Source organism: Podarcis raffonei, chromosome 7 (genome assembly GCF_027172205.1).
Source record: "Podarcis raffonei isolate rPodRaf1 chromosome 7, rPodRaf1.pri, whole genome shotgun sequence".
Lineage (NCBI taxonomy): Eukaryota > Metazoa > Chordata > Lepidosauria > Squamata > Lacertidae > Podarcis > Podarcis raffonei.
The window spans coordinates 49,974,444-49,995,744 of record NC_070608.1 but is presented as its reverse complement, the minus strand read 5'-3'; the positions used below and the strand labels follow the sequence as shown (position 1 = coordinate 49,995,744).

The following is a 21,301-nucleotide window of genomic DNA, read 5'->3' as shown; positions in this document are numbered from 1 at the left end:
TTACACGAGCAGTCCGAGGGGGCATCATTATGGAGTGGGAAATCCATGGTTGTCTCACATATTTTTGCCCAGCCTTCCATGTACATGCCATTCAAGTTACTCATGCTTCAGATTATGAGGAACCTGTGGGGCAAACAGGAGGAGGAGTTGGGGGACATGGGAGCTATGCCTGGACCTCTCATTTCTGGCAATGCCCTCTCATGCCACCTGCTGTGCCTCTGGGGTGGGGAAACAGGCTCTGTTAACTTGGGGGGGGGGAGAGAGTCTTAGTATGAATGCTGAATGGTATAAGTTCACATAGATAAGTTCTGTGTAAGTCATTTGTATTCCCAAGCTCTTTAGCAACTTGTTCTAAGTTGCAACACAATGGAATTATACTCTCAGTGAAACCAAAGCTGCAGTTCAAGTTCCGCTCACACATACTCTATCATCCTATTTCACACTTCCTCAATAAATTCTAGGCAGTGCAAACTGTGTAACGTGTTGGGGACAGTAAACATCCTCTTCTAGTCCCTCATCTTGCCGTAATGAAGGACTGCTTTGCGTTACAGGACAGGATTGTGATCATTTTGTCGCTGGGAAAATGCAATTATTTCAGGGGCTAGTGTAATGTATGGAATTTGGCTGCGTGGGTGTCTTGGATGTGTCCTGTATAATATTGACTGTACAGAAGCACTGATAGCTGACTAGTAGCACAGTTCTGCCTTGCACCATGCTACACATGACTCCTGCTCAATCTGTACAACAGACACTGGCAGGCCAGATGCAACTGATAGTCTTAAGGCACAATGGGGAGAAGGCCATGTCAGTTTCATTTGCAGCATCAAGTTTTAAGACCTTGATTGGAGACATAAATTGAACTTATCGAGGGTGAAACCGAAGACTGAATCTGCATGTTATAGAACACATTCCTCAAAAGATAAGCCTGCAACTCACAAAAAAACAACATTGAATTGAATTGAAATTCTTAAATCATCTGCAACATCTTTCTTCTCAAGCGATTTAAATAAATCTCTGTGTGTGTCATTTTATAAGCTATAAATACAGGAAATTCATATTATTATATGTCAACAGAGTTGCCATACTGCGTAAGACATTAGGGTTACAAATGCAGAAGTGAGGTATTCACTTTGCCCAGGCATTTTATATGTTGATATGTGAGTTTATGTTACCACCAGCATTGATTTTAGGGATTTTAACATTTACTGCTGCTGATAATGTTCTGCTGTTTAATGAATTAATTTTCAGCATCATGTATGAGTCTTACTTCTGAGCTAGTGTGTTATAATATGGTTACCAGATTTTTTTCCAATGAATCCAGGAGCCCCCCCCTTTTTTTGAAGCAAGTAGCAACAGGGAGTCAGTAGTGGGGATGGTGAAGCAAAAGACCCTGGGCACAAGTACACATGCATATTGTATAAAAGTGCAAAGTCCTTCTTTCGCACCCTGTGAAACATAAAAAACTGGGCAATGGCACGCCACCCGCCCGTGACTCCTGAGCCTTCCCCGATCTCCTTCCCCCTTTGTTTTGACAGATCAGGGGAGGCTTGGGAGTTACAGGCGGGCGTCTGTTGCCCAGGAGGGTCCAGCCTGGTAGTGCAGTTGGCTCTGGCTGGCTTCAGGAGCTGCTTGCTGCTCACTGCTGTGGCGCAGGAAAAATGGCAGGTGCAATGGCAGCGGGCAGCTCCTGAAGCCAGTCAGAGCCAACTGCGCTAACAGGCTGGCTCCGGGTTGCTGAGGCTGCCGCTGCCATGTTTCCCGGCGACAGATATGCAAATCTGGGGACATTCCAGGGACGGAATTTGTCCGGGGACAGATGTGCAAATTCAGGGACTGTCCCCAGGAACTGGGGACGTCTGGTATGTTAGAATTGTTGAGAGAGAATTGAATTAGTCCTAAATTTAGATTGAATATCTGCAGTTGATTTTCCTGGCTTAGGATTTTAAAACTCCAAAACAATTATGTTTTATATTAAAATCTAGTATACTTAAAACTATATAATGAATTATTTGTTATTTATATCAAACTGCACCACTCCAATCAGCAAGTACTATTTCTCCAAACTGGTTTTCAGAAATGGAGGTAGAGTTGAAAAGTGGGAAACAGTCTAGAAACACACAAATATAATTTAAGAAGTGTGAAATAGGCCATTTTCAAATCTAAAGCTGCTACAGGAATTTATATGAAATTGTGGTGCTGCTTTTTAATAGTCTTCCAAGTATATTTAGAGATCTTTTAAAGAGCCCGTTATATTAAATAATTATATTATTTAGGACTTCACATAAGAAAAATAATAGCATTGCAGTATCACAAAATAGCATAATTTATCTGCTAGAATAGTCTGGAGAGCATTGCTCCACTATGGGGAAGTGATGTGACAACTGTTTAATCTGTCAGAAGTGCAAATACACCACCACTGAACAAATGTGGTCTGTGACGCAAGTAAGTTGCACATTAACTTCCACCAAAATATTTAACATACATATTGATGAAATTGCAGAGCCTTAAAGGTCTTGCAATTTCATCTTCCTTCCTTTTCATTTTTATTGTATATAGTACATACACAAAACTGATTGAATTGGCTGCCACACGTCCAGATTTTCGGACATATCTGGAATACTGCTGGCTCTAACAGTGTCCTGGCGGAAATCAGTAAAATGCCTGGGAAAATCTGGAAGTATGGCAGCCCATGTCGGCAATGACATTTCTGCCAATTTCCCATAAAAATAGTTCAAAAATGGCACCCCCCCCCGATTTTGCCCCCCAAAATTCAACAACTTTTCTGTCCGGATTTTCACTGTTTGAAATATGGCAACCCTAATTGTGAATATGAAAAACTTCACAATCATACTATGTTAAACATTTCATATATTTTTTATAGAGGCAGCACACTACTTACACACATTTAACTTACACACATTTAACTTGAGAACGGAGGGTGGCAACATGAGAACGGGCCTTCTACACAGTGGCTCCCCATCTGTGGACTGCTCTCCCCAGGGAAGTTCACCTGGCACCATCATTATATACCTTCAGGCGCCAGGCAAAAATGTTGCTTTTTAACTAGGCATTTGGTTGATTTGATTGACATTCTATGCCCTTTAAAAAAAATAAATCGGGGATGGGGGAGTTATTGGGCGGTTGTTCTTATTTTGATTATGTATTTTGTGGTTTTATATTTTTATTTTATTCTGTGGACTGCCCTGAAACCTCCAGGTAGAGGGTGGTATATAAATTCAATAAATAATAATAGTAATTTCAACTTTACATGGTTGGCGATTAGCCAGTTGAAATTGCACAAAATTAATGGAAGGTGGAGAGCTTAAAAGTTCTTTTTGTGCTGGGAAACTCAGATTTGCTTACTGGGCTCTAGGGAGGCTCTTGGGTGCCCTGCAATATCTCATGGATTTTTAAAATTGATCTTATATTGTATAGGTCAGATTTCCTTTTAGCACAGACTAACAAACCTCTTTGACAGAAAGAGCCTAATTAGGGGAGGGGTCTGTGAAATACAAAATAATTGGGGAAATGTTTAATGTGAAAGGTCTGGATATCAGGAGTTGCTGAATACTACTTTTTAATAGTACTAATGTTTCTCAGTCTAACAGGTAAATTATCACAGAAATCATATAAAGGGCCTGGTGCCAGTCCATTGTGGGAACAGCACCTGCACGCAAAACGATCCCCATTGCATATAATATGAGACCTAAGCACATCAACCATTGTGGGAAAATGGGTGAACTATATGCATTTCAGTAATTCTCTTCCAACCGACTCCCACCTCAAGCAGGCAAGCAAAAGACAGACTGGGGTTGCTGCATGTGAGGTGACCTGTCCGTCAAGTAAATCAACTCCACTAAATGCTAATAAAGAGTGGATTCGCTACTGTAATACAGTACTTAAATCTTGACAATTATCTTAAAGAGTTTTAAAATATTTTTTCACCGGCAAAACTGGTGTAGCTCAGGAAATAAAACACATGGATCCTCAACAGCTCTTTTATTACATAAACAACTAAACTGTCACTTAAGTCTTACACAATGATATATTGTCTCTTGCTTGGCAAGTCATCGTGCTTTCATACTTCCCTAACATATACAACCCTAATATTGGCTAAGGAAAGTACACAGGCATTCCTGCTTTTTTCCATCATGAAATCTTTTCAAATTTTAATGTTGTGAAATAGTGAGGTAACATTTCTTGGTAATTTTCTTTTACAGGGTTACTGTACAGGTGAGCAACTTATTGTCTTTAAGGAAATATTAGGTATCCCTCCTGGCAAACTGTTTTCAGTTATATAATAACAGCAAAAGCTTCTGCAGGTCTTGTTTGTCCAAGCTCAGCTCTCCGATTCTACTTGATAAAATGCTTCTGGCTTTCATAAGCCATTCCTGTGCCCTACATTATTACAAAAGAGCAAGACAGGCTTTTGCCCCAAACAGGCCTTGGCTCACTACATTCCTACTCTCTTAAAAATATTTTTTATTGCACTATGCCCCCAAAAAACAATATAGCTAAACCAAACAAAATGGTCCTAAATTTTCCTGTGTCTTCTTATACTGTACACATTAGAAACATGCTCCCATTTTTAATTAAATAGATTATTTGTTTGTCTACCCCCCCATCCTATTAATTAACTATATTTACCAATTCCTATATCCTCATGATTTACCGGTACTCATCCAGTGTAAGGGTTTGGGATTTTCCCCCAATTAGAGCAAATTGTCTTATATGCAGCTGTTAACAGCTGGGCTGTCATTTCCTTATCTTCCGACAGAAATCAGTCTTTTATACAGCCAAACAAAATTACAGATGGGTTTGCTGGTACCTTATTGAGAATTAAAACTTTAATTTCATTTATAATCTTCATCCAAATGAGCTTTATTTTAGGGCAAAACTACGTATGTCCTGGCTTCCACCATTGGCCAAAAGACTCAGAATCTTGGCTCAGGAAATCCCAAAACATTTATTGATATAATTAGTATGGGTTCAGCATGAGCTCTAAATACAGGATATACGTATGTTTCAACCGTTCATAAGCAAAGATCTAGTGTTCATAGCTAGGCATAAGCAAATATATTATCCAAACACTTGATACTAAATTGTTCAGGGACATTAAAACAAAAAGAGATTGCAAGAATTTCTAAAAGGACCTCTCTAAACTGAGTGAATGGGTGGTAAAATGGCAAATGCAATTCAATGTAGACAAGTGTAAAGTGAGACATGTTGGGGTGAAAAATATTAATTTCACATATATACTCATGGGGTCTCAACTAAAGGTGAATGACTAGGAATGAGACCTTGAGGTCATAGTAGATAGGGTGATGAAGATGTCGACTCAATGTGCAGTAGCCATGAAAAAGGCAAACTCCATGCTAGGCATTACAGTGGTACCTCGGGTTAAGTACTTAATTTGTTCCGGAGGTCCGTTCTTAACCTGAAACTGCTCTTAACCTGAAGCACCACTTTAGCTAATGGGGCCTCCCGCTGCCGCCGCGCCACCGGAGCACAATTTCTGTTCTCATCCTGAAGCAAAGTTCTTAACCTGAAGCACTATTTCTGGGTTACTGGAGTCTGTAACCTGAAGCGTATGCAACCCGAGATACCACTGTATTAGGAAAGGAACTGAAAGTGAAACTGCCGGTATCATAATGCCATTATACAAATCAATGGCACGCCCATATTTGGAACATAGAATTGTATATTCAAAAATTAAAACAATAGTTTTTGCAATACTATGCTTTCAAAAACAGTGTGTTTCACATTCTATACATTTTTAGTCTCCTCCAACACATAATATTTGCCTTTAACTCCTTACTTTTTAAAATATAATTGACTGATTAAAGGCTCGTGAGTGTGTGTGACTCGAATCCCCAAGTATTTAAACTAAGGGGTTAAACATTTTTTACTTAACTTATTCTTTAAAGTCTTATTCATACTGAATCCCATCCATCCCAATTTTATAAACCTGATTTTTTATAAATGAACATTTTGCTAAAAAAAAATAATTTCAAGTCTCTGAGAAAAGCTTACTGGATCATGCATAAATAAAACCATTTTTTAAAGCTATACAGGTTAATTTTAAACTCTTCCTGCACCACCTTTACCCCTATTTCTTTATTAACTCTCATTGCTTCAGCTAAGGTTTCAATAGACAACACAAATAATAAGGTGTTTCTTCATCACATTCCTCTTTTTGAAGGAAAATGCATCCAAACCGCTGACAGTGAGGCATTTGGAATGCCTCTGAGACAGGTACTCTAACCTTCCGATAGCATTATCAGGCATGAACCAGGTCCTTTTTGGACCACTGCATTAGGCTTTTAATTTTTGGGAGGCAGTTTATGAACTAAGGAATGAGAAAACAGCTAGAAAGAGGATGTTGCCCATTCAAGAGGAAACAATCTCTATACATTCAAATTTTGAAAAGGGTTAATGTTTTGTTATATTTTGAAACTTTGCTGTAATTCATCTATATTAGTATTTATTTTCTAAATAATTAGCTGCATTTGAGAATATCAGTAAGTGCTTAATCTGATAATCCAGTGGATTGCTAGCAATGACCTTAATTGGACGGCAGATGATACATCTCTAATACTATCTCAGAGAATTTATTCATCTTAACAAGGCTACTCAAAGTGAACTGCCAAAATCATACTTTGCTTAAAGAAAAAATGATCAAGTGTAACTACAAAATCACTCTGTGAATAGGACCCATGGAGGAGATGGGGAAAGTCTCAAGATTCAGGGAAATATATTTATATGGGTATGTATTTGGTTTTGTTATAAATTTATATTTGTAAAATCAAATAAAAATGATTAAAATAATATAAAATACAAAACCACTGTGTGAAAATCTCTTTTGTAAACCTTGTGTTGTTTTGTATAATTTGAGTATAAATTATCATAATGCCACCCACAAACAAGAGAGAAGTGTTTGCATGTTGGGGGCAACCACAAGGTATACTGAAGTATAAAATATTTAAAATTGTGACCCCCTGAAAGGGGTCTGTCAGGGAACTGACATCGGAGCCAGAGGCGGAGGCAAGGCTCCCAAGCGATGCTGGAGAAGGGCCCAGCAGGGAGAGAGGCAGCTCATCGGCTGGGGAAGGAAATCAGCGTAACACCAGGGATAAAGGGGGGCAGATGGGGGAATCAGCGAGGGGGCTCCAGGACTCCTCGCAGGAGACCAGTGGGGAGAGCACGGGTCCTCCGGTACCCACACCCACCCTGCGCAGAAGACTTCCGCGCAGGGAAAGTAGGCGTAGACTTGGCGTCAAAGAACTTCTTTGCTGGAAGAAGTTCAAGAAATGCCCACTGACGGATTCTGCTAGCGACTGAAACAGCCATGAAGTGAAGGGCTGTCCAGACAGAAAACCAGGCAACCTAGCCAGGAGTGGCGGCAACTTACGCATGAGCAACCCCTATAACCATTACAGCAATCCGTCAGTCTCTGACATTGCTTGTGCACAGTGACAGGCAGGCAGCACAATGAGCCAAACCGGAGGAGCCGGCGCAACAGAGCAAGCAGCTGGAGTGCAAAATCTGGTGGAGAGGAACCGAGATTTGGAACAGCATGTGGCTCTCCTGACGGCGCGGCTGGACGAAAGGCGGACTCAGGATGCACAGGTCAGACCCACCCCCGTCACAAGGAAGGTACCGGGACTGGTACACAAGTTTGGGGGGAAGCCCCAGGACTATAACGCGTTCCAAACGGAAATAGAGTACGCTTTGGAACTGCAGCATAATGACTTTGCTGATGATGGGGAAAGGGTGGCCTATATTGTCGGGCATCTACAGGATGGGGCCCGGGAATGGATCAGGCCCCTAATGGCGACGCAAAATGCTGCCTTGAAGGACCTTAGGAAATTCTATCAGGCGATGGATGCAATGTATTCCAGTGAAGTGGAGCAAAATGTGACTCGACGGGAATTGATGGGGTGCAAGCAGGGGAGCCAATCAGTTAGAGACTACTGGTCGCGCTTTGCGATGTTGATCCACCGGCTAGGGTGGAATCTGGACTCTGAACCCATTCAAATGTTGTTTGAGGAGGGGTTGTCCCCAACTGTGAAGGACGAGCTTTCCCGCGCGCCCCGCCCGCAGTCGATGGATCAGCTGACCAAGGCTGTGCTTGTGACTCGAGTAAGACAGGAAGCGCGGGCTCAGGAGAAGCGTGAAGGGAGAGGGGAACGTTGCCATGACTACCGCATTCCTGAAATGCCGAGGCAGCCTTCCCAGCCGGCTGAGCCAATGGAAATAGATGGCGCGCGCGTGCGAGGTTTCAAACTCCAGTGAAGGTCGCAAGAGGGAGGGAAAGGATTGGAAAACCACCAAGAAGTGTTTCCTCTGCCAACGGCCAGGACATTTTGCCAGGGTCTGCCCTCAAAGAAAGGCCTGGCAAGGGATGGTGGGAGCTGCTGGCTGTGAGGAGGAGGGGGAAAAGGGGCAGGCACAGGGAAACGCCAACGCTTGGCTGCCAATCAGCGGGCACAGCAGCCAGGCCAGCAACCAATAGAAGTGCCCCAGCCAGACCCTCCCAGGGCAGCTATAGCCATAGAAGTGGTGCTAGAACTTCCGCGCAGGGAAAGTAGGCGTAGACTTGGCGTCAAAGAACTTCTTTGCTGGAAGAAGTTCAAGAAACGCCCACTGACGGATTCTGCTAGCGACTGAAACAGCCACGAAGTGAAGGGCTGTCCAGACAGAAAAGGTTTAACCAGGCAACCTAGCCAGGAGTGGCAGCAACTTACGCACGAGCAACCCCTATAACCATTACAGGGTCCAACCCCACTAAAATGGCTAGAAGAAGAATGTGTATGTGGGTGCCAGTATCATGCTCTCCCTTGATGGTTTCCATTCCCTTTGCTCCAGGACGATGTGGGAAACCTGTGGCCCCCAGAGGTTGTTGGACTCCAACTCACATCAGCCCTATGCCAATGGATGATGGGAGCTGCAGTGCAAAATCATCTATAAGGCCACAGGTTCCAGTTCCCCACCCCTGCTCTAGGATCTCCCATAGGAGAGGAAGTTTAAGGGGCTGGGTTCAACCCTCAAAGAGCCAGATTGGAGAGCTCTTTCAAAAAAAGGATTATAGAGCACACACTCCCAAATTCAGAGAAGCACAGAGCAGCTCACCAGCCAAAGAAGAAATGCTTCTTCAAGGGATGCAACATAGGACACAAAATTTGAGAGAGACTGTGTGTGTGTGTGTGAGAGAGAGAGAGAGAGAGAGAGCATGTGCTAGTGAACAGCACAGCAGAAAGAAGAATAGCAGAGTGAAAGTGAATGAATGAATAAATGAATAAATAAATAAATAAATAAATGCCCCAAATATATACACAATGGCGGGACACACACCAAGGGCACAGCACAACATTTTGTTGCAGGGCTCACTTGTGGTGACTAGTTACAAGCTGATGACCAATAGATAATTACTGGTGTGGTACAGGAAAGGGCTAAAATGAGGGTGTTGCTATTTACTGTATATATATTTGACAACATTTAAGTTTTGTTATTCAAATAAAAAAAAGTCACAATCAAATAAATACTGAATAACATTTTGAAACAAACAATGCTGTGTTTACATGTGTGGATCTCAGTTTGCTCTACCCTCGGTTCAAATTTCATCTGTCTCTTCTCGGCAGAATTATTAATAAAGCACAATGAATGTAAAAACTAAGTCAGATGGGGCCAGGATAGGGGAAGTTTCCAACTGGCTTTTATCTGTGCTTCTGTTTATTATTCTCTTTCTGAGAGCACAATCCACTAGCATATGAGAACTGCAAGACTGTTCTAGTAGTAAGACAATTTTTATACTTTGTTAATAAGAGATAAATTCTTTCGTGCTAAAAACATAATGTTGATTATTTCACTAAAATGATCACTAGAAGAGAGAATGCAACAAAAGGAGTAAGTAGTGTCAACATGACCTAACTTAACCATGACATTTTCCGAACATGAAGCCATCACAGATTTCTCTCCAGATCCTTATTTACTTTCCTTACATTAAGATTTCCAGATTTCTATTCTTATCCCTATTATTCCAGTCTTACTTTTTATTTGCTTTTCTTTGTTGTTGAAATCATGATTAAATATTTCAGAATAGTTTATGGTTTTAATTGATAATATAATAGTTTAGAATTTTTAATTTGTTAAACTACCTTACAGTGAGTTGTCCTAAATGGTGGGTTATAGATATATCAAACAAACAAACACAGAATATGTGTTATATCAAACACTGTGCGTGTTAACTTTTGTTCACACAGCAAGACTGCCCCTTCCTCCCTTTCCCTCCCAGAGTGCCTTGAGCATCCTCATAAGGGGTTGGGGAACTGCAATTGATAAAAGAAAAAGCTTCACTCAAGGGTAAACTACATGTTATGATGCTTAATGATCCCAGTCCAACCACACAAGCTTCCTTCTCTACTCTTCTCCTGAGCATCTTCTTCTGAAGGCTGTTGAACTATTTTTTCTTATAACATTTTGACCGGGAGATTAGGAGTGATCCTTACAAAGCAATATATCAAACCATTAACGCACAAACAGCTCACTTCATGGTTTGATACCATCGACCATAACATCCTTCTGGACCGTCTTGAGGGGCTGGGAGCTGGAGGCACTGTCATACAGTGGTTCCACTCCTTCCTCCTGGGCCGTGTTCAGAAAGTGGTGGTGGGGGATGAGTGTTCAGACCCCTGCGCTCTCACTTGTGGGGTGCCTCAGGGTTCTGTCCTCTCCCCCATGCTTTTCAACATTTACATGCATCCCCTGGGAGAGATCATCGGGAGGTTTGGGCTGGGTGTTCATCAGTATGCGGATGATATCCAGCTCTACCTCTCTTTTAAATCAGAACCAGTGAGGGCGGTGAAGGTCCTGTGTGAGTGTCTGGAGGCGGTTGGAAGATGGATGGCGGCTAACAGATTGAGGTTGAATCCTGACAAGACAGAAGTACTGTTTTTGGGGGACAGGAGGCGGGCAGGTGTGGAGGATTCCCTGGTCCTGAATGGGGTAATTGTGCCCCTGAAGGACCAGGTGCGCAGCCTGGGAGTCATTTTGGAGGCACAGGTCAAATCTGTGTCCAGGGCAGCTGTTTACCAGCTCCATCTGGTACGTAGGCTGAGACCCTATCTGACTGCGGACTGTCTCGCCAGAGTGGTGCATGCTCTGGTTATCTCCCGCTTGGACTACTGCAATGCACTCTACGTGGGGCTACCTTTGAAGGTGACTCGGAAACTACAACTAATCCAGAATGCGGCAGCTAGACTGGTGACTGGGGGCGGCCGCCGAGACCATATAACACCGGTCTTGAAAGACCTACATTGGCTCCCAGTACGTTTCCGAGCACAATTCAAAGTGTTGGTGCTGACCTTTAAAGCCCTAAACGGCCTCGGTCCAGTATACCTGAAGGAGCGTCTCCACCCCCATCATTCTGCCCGGACGCTGAGGTCCAGCGCCGAGGGCCTTCTGGCGGTTCCCTCATTGCGAGAAGCAAAGCTACAGGGAACCAGGCAGAGGGCCTTCTCGGTAGTGGCGCCCGCCCTGTTGAACGCCCTTCCAGCAGATGTCAAAGCGATAAACAACTACCTGACATTCAGAAGACATCTTAAGGCAGCCCTGTTCAGGGAAGTTTTTAACGTGTGATATTTTACTGTATTTTTGGTTTTTATGGAAGCCGCCCAGAGTGGCTGGGGAGGCCCAGCCAGATGGGCGGGGTATAAATAATAAATTATTATTATTATTATTATTATTATTATTATTATTATTATTACTTCTAGTAAAGCGAGCCACTGATTAAGGCGGTAAGGACGGCTGCTTAGATGCTTAGTTAACAAGAATTGCTAACAAAATGTGGTGATCCACATTGTGTGTGAACATGGGTGAGTGGTATGTGTGTAAGGAAGAATAAATGGATGATGGATGAATGGGGAGTGCGCATGTGAGAAAATGGACAGATAATTGGGAATAAGTTTGTGGAATAAGGATGCTGAACTAGATAGATCAAATATGGCTTTCCTTATGCTCATATCACAACAGGGAAATGATATCCATTTTAGTTAAATAACAGTGGATTTTACATACCAAGTTATCCAATTTTAAACCACTTTTTCACCTAAGCCCTTCTCAGTAAACCCATGACTGACAGTGCTTCTGTTTCCACAGCAACCTTCCCCTCCAGGGATTTAACCCCCTCCTCTGGCCTACTCTTCTGTAATATCTATATAACTGAACTATTAAAATCTACATACATTGTTTTCTTCTTTTTAAAAAGCCAATCGTGAAATTCTGTTTTTTTAATTTGAATTGATCGTGTCATAAAAATAAGGACTAGTTACTGAATTTAAAGAAATTTAATTACGTTTGATTTCTTTGTGTACTGAAGCCGGGGGGGGGGGTGCTAAGGTTTAGAAGCTTACATTCTTGTGTAGAATCTGTCCTCCTGTTCTGCCTGTGAATTATCAAAGCCACCCACCATCCCTCCAACATGTTAGCATTAGCTATTCATTCTCCTTTAACATTAATTTTTAACTCACATTTTTTTACAGGGTGTTGTGTTCACAGAGGAAAAGGTGAAGTGATTATTCTTATCTAACCTTCGTCTGGTGTTGAATTAGCTCTCTTTTCGCAGAACAGGAGTAACCAAGCAGAATATATATGAAAAATGTCTATACATCTGGAAAGTAGTTTTATTTAAACAGAGATATCCAACATTTTCCTAAGGGTTCCTAGGAGGTAGATATAATGGGGTAGATGAAATCCTGAAAGTTCATTTGCAAAAAGTTTATAGATATTTAAGGCTTATCTACACTTCCACTTGACCTATGCCTAGAAAGCTTTCTGCTTGTCCCGTGCTCTCTAGGCATAGGTCTGAATGGTTTTTCATTTGTCACACAGCTTTTCCTGGGAAAACCCACCGATTATCGCTGAATCAAATCCAATGCCAATCCACAGAAAATCCTATTGACATCTGTTTCGATTCAGCAGGAAACAATGTGTTTTCCCAGGTGACAGTGACAGGACAAGTAGAAGTGAAGTGGGATTAACAATCAACTTCCATAACAAAGAATAAAGAGAGAGAAATGGCAAGGAGAGCTTTAACTTTAAATCAGAAAGCATGTCATAAAGAGCAATGATGATGTTTTAAAAACCACATAATTTTAACATAGGAATTTGTGTATGTGTGTGCGCAAACGCACAAAATACCAACTTTTTCAAAGCAGCATTTTTTCTTTAGAGATTACAAAGAAAAATGTTACAAGGGTTGCTGCATACTCCAAAGATTGCACACTGGAAATGAGGTGGTTGATGTAAACATAAAGGGCTATTTAGATTTGTTGTGGCTGACAATTATACACACACACACACACACACACACACACACACATGTATACACAGGCAAATCCAAATAGTTTAAAATAATTCCCACTGGTTTATCAATTAATGCCTCCTCCCAGACAAGAATGGGAACTGTAGCTCTGTGAGGGAAAGAAGGGGTATCCTAATAACTCTCAGCACTCGTAACAAACTACAATTCCCAGAATTCTTGGGGGGAAGCCGTGTCCGTTAAGGTGGTATAATATAGTGGTACCTTGGTTTTCAATCGCCTTGGTACTCAAATGCCAAAACCTGGAAGTAAGTGTTCCGGTTTTCGAACGTTTTTCAGAAGCCGAACGTCTGATGCGGCTGTCGGATATTGTTCCTGGGGCACCTGAACCAATCAGAAGCTGTGTCTTGCTTTTCAAACATTTCGGAAGTCAAACGGACTTCCGCAATGGATTAAGTTTGGCGCTTTTATTTTTTGCTATTTATTTTGCGTTTTTGTTTTTGAGGCTTTTTCGGTTCATTTGTTTTTATGACTGTGTGGAACCCAGTTCAGCTACTGATTGATTGATTGATTAATTAATTGATTGTGTGACTGCGGAAATGGATAAGCCTTCCATCCAAACTATGACTATCATCACTGCAGGTAAGAAAATAAGAATAATTTTATTTATCATCTACAATTCTGTCTTATTTATTTTATAGTATAGTACATTGATTATTCGGGACGCAGGTGGCACTGTGGGTTAAACCACAGAGCCTAGGACTTGCCGATCAGAAGGTTGGCGGTTCGAATCCCCATGACGGGGTGAGCTTCCATTGCTCAGTCCCTGCTCCTGCCAACCTAGCAGTTTGAAAGCACATAAAAGTGCAAGTAGATAAATAGGTACTGCTCTGGCAGGAAGGTAAACGGCGTTTCCGTGCGCTGCTCTGGTTTGCCAGAAGCGGCTTAGTCATGCTGGTCACATGACCCAGAAGCTGTACGCCGGCTCCCTTGGCCAATAAAGTGAGATGAGCTCCACAACCCCAGAGTCGGCCACGACTGGACCTAATGGTCAGGGGTCCCTTTACCTTTATTATTGCTTTCAATTTATGGATCAATGGTCTCATTAGAGATAGTAAAATTCATGTTAAATTGCTGTTTTAGGGGTCTTGAACGGATCAATCCGTTTTGCATTACTTTCTATGGGAAAGCATGGCTTGGTTTTGGAACACTTTGGTTTTGGAACGGACTTCCGGAACAGATTACGTTTGAGAACCAAGGTACCACTGTATTGCTTTAAATGTATGGAGTAGCTGTGGCCTAACTCAGCTGAATACAACCGACTGAAATTTTGTTTATCGTTATAATAGTATGCAATAGTACCCATCCTCCCTTCCATAACTGTCTGGTAGCCTTGTTCTCTATACCATAAGCTCGTCTTTGATACTGGTAGTCTTTGTTTACAACACAGTGCTGGGATGTTCCCTGTGATACTGTCAGCCACGTGATAATTGGCCAGTTTTCTCTACTACAATTACTGCTGAATCTAAAAATAGCTAAACCTTGCCTTGGCCGCTCATCTAATTTTACAGGAAATGAAAAACAATGAATCGCCCTACAAAAATGGTTTTGAATTCATGCCAGTGAACCATTGATATGAACTGAGTCTAGAAGTTTAAACAGGAGCAAAATTGGAGTTAATTTGCTAAGAACTGGAATCATCTACAAGTTATAAAAAAAATATTATAGAAATAATATAAATATTGTTTAAAATGATATGATATTTAACCTGGGCAAGTAGTTACCTAACAAAGTCCAGGTATTCCAAGCAATTTGCTTTATTCTTAAAATGCACCAGCCTTTTAAAAAAGTAACTTTTCTGTTCTGAGCATTGGGAAATCGAACCAGGCCTGATGGCTGGATCTGAAACTGGCCCATTAGCCACAGGCCATTTTGGAAGGTGGGCAGTGCTGTCATCAGGAAATTCAAAGTTCAAGCCAAGTTCATGCTTATTTAAAAGGCAGCAGACAGAAGCTTATTCCTGAGCTTAGTGCTGTGCTCCTACAGTGCTAAGATCAGAAATAAGCCCCAGTCTGCCATCCTTTAAAGTGCAGGCTGAAGCTTTTTCTACCAAATGCCTTTTTCCACCTCTGCCTTTTGAAGAGCACCCAGTGGCTTATCTCCAATCTCAGTATTGCTCTTTGACATTTACTGCTTTGTTTACTGACAGTCTACTGTCAAATAGCAGGCAGAAGCAGCAGCTTCTTCTTCTTCTTCTTCTTCCTCCTCCTCCTCCTCTTCCTCCTCCTTTCATATGCCGCCCATTGTAGAGACAAAATGGACCTCAAAGGTCATCCACACATACCTATGCCAATAAAGGAAATCTACTGCTACAGAATCCCTGCATATGACGCTAAATTTCATTCACATCAGTGGACATGCTATGACACAAAAATGAACATCACTGGACATTATGGCTACTCCCCAAGCATTTCAGCACATATATGCTTCTGTTCCCCCACAAACAAACAAACAAACAAACAAACAAACAAACAAAGCAGGAAAAGAACTGTATACTGGTATACTACCCCAAATTTCATCACGTTACTACTGCAATTTTTTGGGTTAAGGTGGCTGCAAATGGATTTTTAGTTTTCCAGATGTGGCTTTTATGTCACGTGGAAGCTCAAATATAATAATGAAATTAACAGTTAGGGAAACATTGAAGAATTGAAATAAACTGTTGTATGAACGCAACCAAAGTGTGTCTATGCCGCAGGAAGTGCTCGGTACAAAACAGCCTTAGCTAGAGCTTCTTGTTTTAGTTAGTAAGCCAACATGAAGCCAGAATCTGATTTAAAGAATTACTTATTTACAATATTTGTATGCTACCCAATAAGGTAAGTTCCCTGGAGAGCATCTAACAGAAATAAACACAAATCAACATAAAACAAGATAATAAATTGATAAAAACCAATACAGCACAAAATCCAATATAACAGAAAACCAGCAACAGAAAACAAAATCAATACAACAAAGCTCACAGCAGCACCAAACCATAATCACAGTTCTAAAACAGGCATACAGTGGGAGGAAAGGTGACTGGGGAGAATGAGGTGTGAAGGTTCAATGGTCATTCTCAGCTTGCTAAAACCATGGTTTACCAAGCCAGGAAAACTATGTCTGAGAAGATCAGTAGGCTAAAAGCTTGGCCAGAGCTCTCGGGGGGGCGGGTTTGGAGATACAGTGGTACCTCAGGTTACGAACTTAATTCGTTCCAGAGGTCCGTTCTTAACCCAAAACTGTTCTTAACCTGAGGCGTGCTTTCGCTAATGGGGCCTCCTGCTGCTGCACTGCTGGCGCGCGATTTCCATTCTCATCCTGGGGCAAAGTTCTTAACCCAAGGTACTACTTCTGGGTTAGCAGAGTTTGTAATCCGAAATGTTTTTAACCCAAAGCGTTTGTAACCCGAGGTACCACTGTACCTAAATTGTAAGAGGAACTGGTGCCATGCTAATAGCAATAATCTCACTTGACTTTCCCATCTGACATGTAATATGAACAATCTGCTTAAAAGAAATTGATGTTTACTGTCTCCTTGGCTGCTCTAATTTGACAAGTCAGTTTCTCTGCCACGGCAAGCCAGCATATTCATCCACACTTTAGTTATATCATGCATCAATCGAGAGTCCTTCAAATATGTTCCAACAGTGCACGATCTCTAACCTAGCAACAATCAGGAGAAAAGTTAACTTTTTAAAGTATCGTATGTGCTGTATGGACTCTTCTGTAATTCCCAGAAGGGCCAACAACATATTCTTTCCAATTATCTCAGCCAGTTCTGAGAACTGCTCTCTGTCTTGAAACAGAGTGCCATGGAACAACACAACAGCTCAATAAGCTGCAGTCATAGCACCAGCAGGAACAGTGGGAAGAATACTCCACTCCTTGCTGATGAGGACAGCAAATATAACTTTTCTTAAGATATGAAAACTAAAGCTTAGGCTACAATTCAACTGTTTGTCTTTAAGATGACCAAAGAATCTCCGTTCTTTTCTGAACTGGGTCTTTTAAGAACAAAAATGATGACGGGAACACAATGACAATAAACATCTTGTCAATTATGCCCAATTACTACAAACTAGCATTTAAGCAGGCAGTTCATTAATGGAAAGGTAGCTAATATAGACAGCAGGCTGCCATGTAAATGAAGGGAAGTATCTCTTATATAAATTCCTGCTTACACTGACCTACTGTATCATCTACATAGTCACACAGTTTTTGTATGATTCCTGTGGCTTTTTGAACTTGATGCAAACTTCTTGCCCTTTTATGCTGCCTCTGCCATTTTACCAAATTGAAAGACTGCTGTCAGATCCTATCAAAATATTCAAAGTTATCAAAAGTATAACTGGGTCTCTTGGGGTTTTTTTTTGGGGGGGGGACGGATGGACCAGTCTATCTGGGTTCATGGGCATGTTTGGAATTTTCAAATGTTGCAGGTGTCATTTCGAAACTGCTGCAATGAGGGGCTTGTCCAGTCACAAAATGGCTGCTGTGGGGGCCACAGTGCCCCTCTCACTCCCACTGCTCTGTTTGGGGAAGGAGTTTGGGCATTAGAAGGCAAGCAGGTAAGAAGGGGAAAAGGACACACAGACCCTAGAGAAGTGGGGGAAAACCAAACTCCCACCAATACAGACAAAGCCAAACCTTGAAAGGAGGGAATGTAAAACAAAGATGACCCCCCCCCTCCGCTTAGACAGAGATGGGGAATAAAACCAAGCACAGACCTCCAGATCTTAGAAAGGAGGAAAAACATACAAACACAGACCCACTAGATCCTGGAGAGGAGGGAGAAAGCAAATATACAATATTCTTTGCTATCTCTCCCTCCTTATGCTGCCCACCAGCCCTCTTCCAGACATTGGCTCTTCTCTATTCACCTATTACCATTTTCTTTTTTTCTTTCATGAGGCTTTGCTCCCTATAAGCTCTGTGTTCTGCTGAGGTGTGGATCTCGGTTTGGAAAGCTGAAAGGAGGAGTAGGAAGGGCCAACATTCCTTCAGCATCTCAACTCTCCTTGTTTTCAGAACTGAAGCTGCCCCCTACCTTCCCACTTCCAAAGGAAGAGGAAAAGGTATCTCCTGGAAAAGTGGGTGGGGCCAGGAGAATAGGGAGGCTTTACAGGCATTTCATGAGGGCTACTTTGGGGGTCCCAGATATAAACCATGGCTTAAAACCACCCCGATACCTAAAGTTGTGTTTCGTCTGCAGTAAGACAGAAATATGCATTATGCCATTGAGGTAAATCTCATGACAACAAACTATAATATTAGAATGATAACTTGTCACCCATTTAATTATTTAGAGGTGGAAACCCTGCCTTTCTCCCTCCAAAAGGGGGTACCTTATATTATTATTTTTGAAAAAAATTAATGATTATTTGACCTGGATGTAAGTAGCTTTAAATCAGGGACATGCTTTCTTCAGAGTTTCAGGATCTACTTTGCTTTATGCTAAAATTGGAAGCTTCACCAACCATGCTGAAGTGAAAAATAATGGAATACTGCAATGGGTGAGAAACTGTCTTTCAAACTGAGGCTGCAGAAAGAATAATAACCAACACTGGACTATTATAACACGTTTGTGATTTATATTAGAGAGCACAGAGCCACAGCAGGAATGACTGGGCATTTCTCAGGCTTTGGGACAAGGACTAGAGCTGACAAAGATGTATGTTGGGTGGAATTGCTGTGAAACTGGAAAAGCCTCCTTTTCCCATGAGGTTTCTAGAAATGTGTTGATGCTATATTTTTTATTTGCGTCAAGCTATATTGCTCTGTACAATGCCTTCGACTGATTTATTCTTTTCTGAGGGGAAGGAGGATTGAACTGGTCACTTATTTAACCGTTCTTACCAAGGAGGAATCCTTTATGGTTTGGGGGTTTTTCAGGAGGGAGAGAGTAACGTCTTCCTTCAAATTTTTTTTTTAAGGAATAGGAGCCAGACATACCCTTAGAATTAAAGAATGTAGTATCTTTGAGCACGTGCTCAGTCCAGGAATTTGTTTATAATACCAGAACAAAGTTCATGTTTCTTGCCACCCAGAAATCCTCTCGTGGCTCCCATCCAAGCTTTGGTGATTTCACTGGCCTAATTTGGAGTGGAGGAGCCTTTTTCATATGTTGCTTTTGTTAAATAACCGGGAATCAAAAATCTTGATCTTCTAAATCTATTACAAATCACCAAGAGATCTGCAAGTAGATCCCAAACTACTTTCTTTGTACCCCTTCTTTAAATGTATAATCATTTCCTCATAGAGAATTATTTATGTGTTTATAGAGTACCGCACCTATCTTCCAAAACAGATCAAAATTTACCACTTCAACTCCATCCCCAAATAAAACCCAACACTTCCCCCAAAATTATAGATGGTAATTATATGCTGGTTTTTTGTGGACCATGTCTTATTACAGTATATATATTTCAAAATACTGTCTTTCTGGCATGATATCATTTTTCCAGTGTTCAGTATAAGCGAATGGAATAACTGTTTTAGTTAGAGGGAAAAATGTGTCAAGTTTTTGTCAAAGATATACCTAAAAGCACACATAACCAAGTGAAATATCCTGCCTAGTTCCAAGTTTTTTCCATTTATCATAAATCCTCTATTATATACTAACCTGACTCTTACTTAAACAAAATTCAGATGAGCTGAAAGGAAAAAGCTGATCCTCAAGTTTTATTCTTATTCAAGCTCTTAAAAATAGGATATTATTGAAAAAATGGATAAAGGTAAAGGGACCCCTGACTGTTAGGTCCAGTCGCGGACGACTCTGGGGTTGCGGCGCTCATCTCGCTTTATTGGCCGAGGGAGCCGGCGCACAGCTTCCGGGTCATGTGGCCAGCATGACTAAGCCACTTCTGGCGAACCAGAGCAGCGCACAGAAACGCCGTTTGCCTTCCTGCTGGAGCGGTACCTATTTATCTACTTGTACTTTGATGTGCTTTCGAACTGCTAGGTTGGCAGGAGCAGAGACTGAGCAACGGGAGCTCACCCCATTGCGGGGATTTGAACCACCAACCTTCTGATCGGCAAGCCCTAGGCTTTGTGGTTTAGACCACAGCGCCACCCGCATCCCCCGCCAAAAAATGGATACATATCACATAAATGAAAGCAAGCACCAAAATGCCCCATCGAACAAATATAATAAATTAGTATTGATTAGCAGAGGGGGAAACATATCAACTTGGTTCCTTACGCATAGTTATGTTCCAGTCCAAATTAAGCACATTTAAGTTCCACAGTTTACAGCTGGGGAGTTCCAAGTATGTGCATCACTCTCAGCTATTGAAATAAGTAGGACTGAAAAGTAGTCAACTTTGGCAGGATCAGGCTCTAAGTCTTTAAAGTGTGTGTGTATTTCATTATAATATTGATTTTAAAAGAACGGTAAGTTTTGTAACAACTTGCACCCCACCAAATGTTATGTATTAGATAAGCTGATATTTACTTTGGAATGGGGATACTGTATAACTAAAACATGGAGTAGATTATATAGTTGGTGGACTGAGTGAGAGGAGCAGTCACTGTAAGTGAGGTTTGAGAGAGGAGACATGGCCATAATAAATCAGGTGTAGTGTATGAGGAACATTCCCTTTCCTGTGAAAAAAACACCTCCCTCAAACACAAAGCAAAACAAAAATGCTTTCTGTAAGTTTCCACTGGCCTCCAATCATAAATTTAGAATGCTGGTTTTCAGGCTTACACAAGTACATTGTTTTGTAAGAAGCACTTACTATTGTGCACAATCAATCAACTGGTATTCATTTGATCTCTCGAAGCATGCCTTTACTCCTTCGTCGTCCCAGAGCTTTTTTGCGTGTTCAAAGAATTCCTGAAAATTGGAAATGTGATAACATATTAATTTTGATGTAGTATTTGAATTATGACTCATATTTATATAGAAAGAGATATAATCAACTAAACTCTTCTTAAGGA

At 41.4% G+C, this 21,301-nt stretch overlaps 1 protein-coding gene across 4 annotated transcripts in view; it reads right to left on the bottom strand.

The window, feature by feature from the left end:
• Positions 1-21,301, bottom strand: part of GNAL (G protein subunit alpha L) — a 153,038-nt gene that overhangs the window by 18,425 nt on the left and 113,312 nt on the right. For all 4 annotated transcript variants that reach the window (XM_053396563.1, XM_053396560.1, XM_053396561.1 and 1 more), the window contains exon 5: positions 21,100-21,197. In XM_053396563.1, coding sequence (XP_053252538.1) covers positions 21,100-21,197 — 98 coding nt within the window. The remainder of the gene's footprint in view (positions 1-21,099; positions 21,198-21,301) is intronic.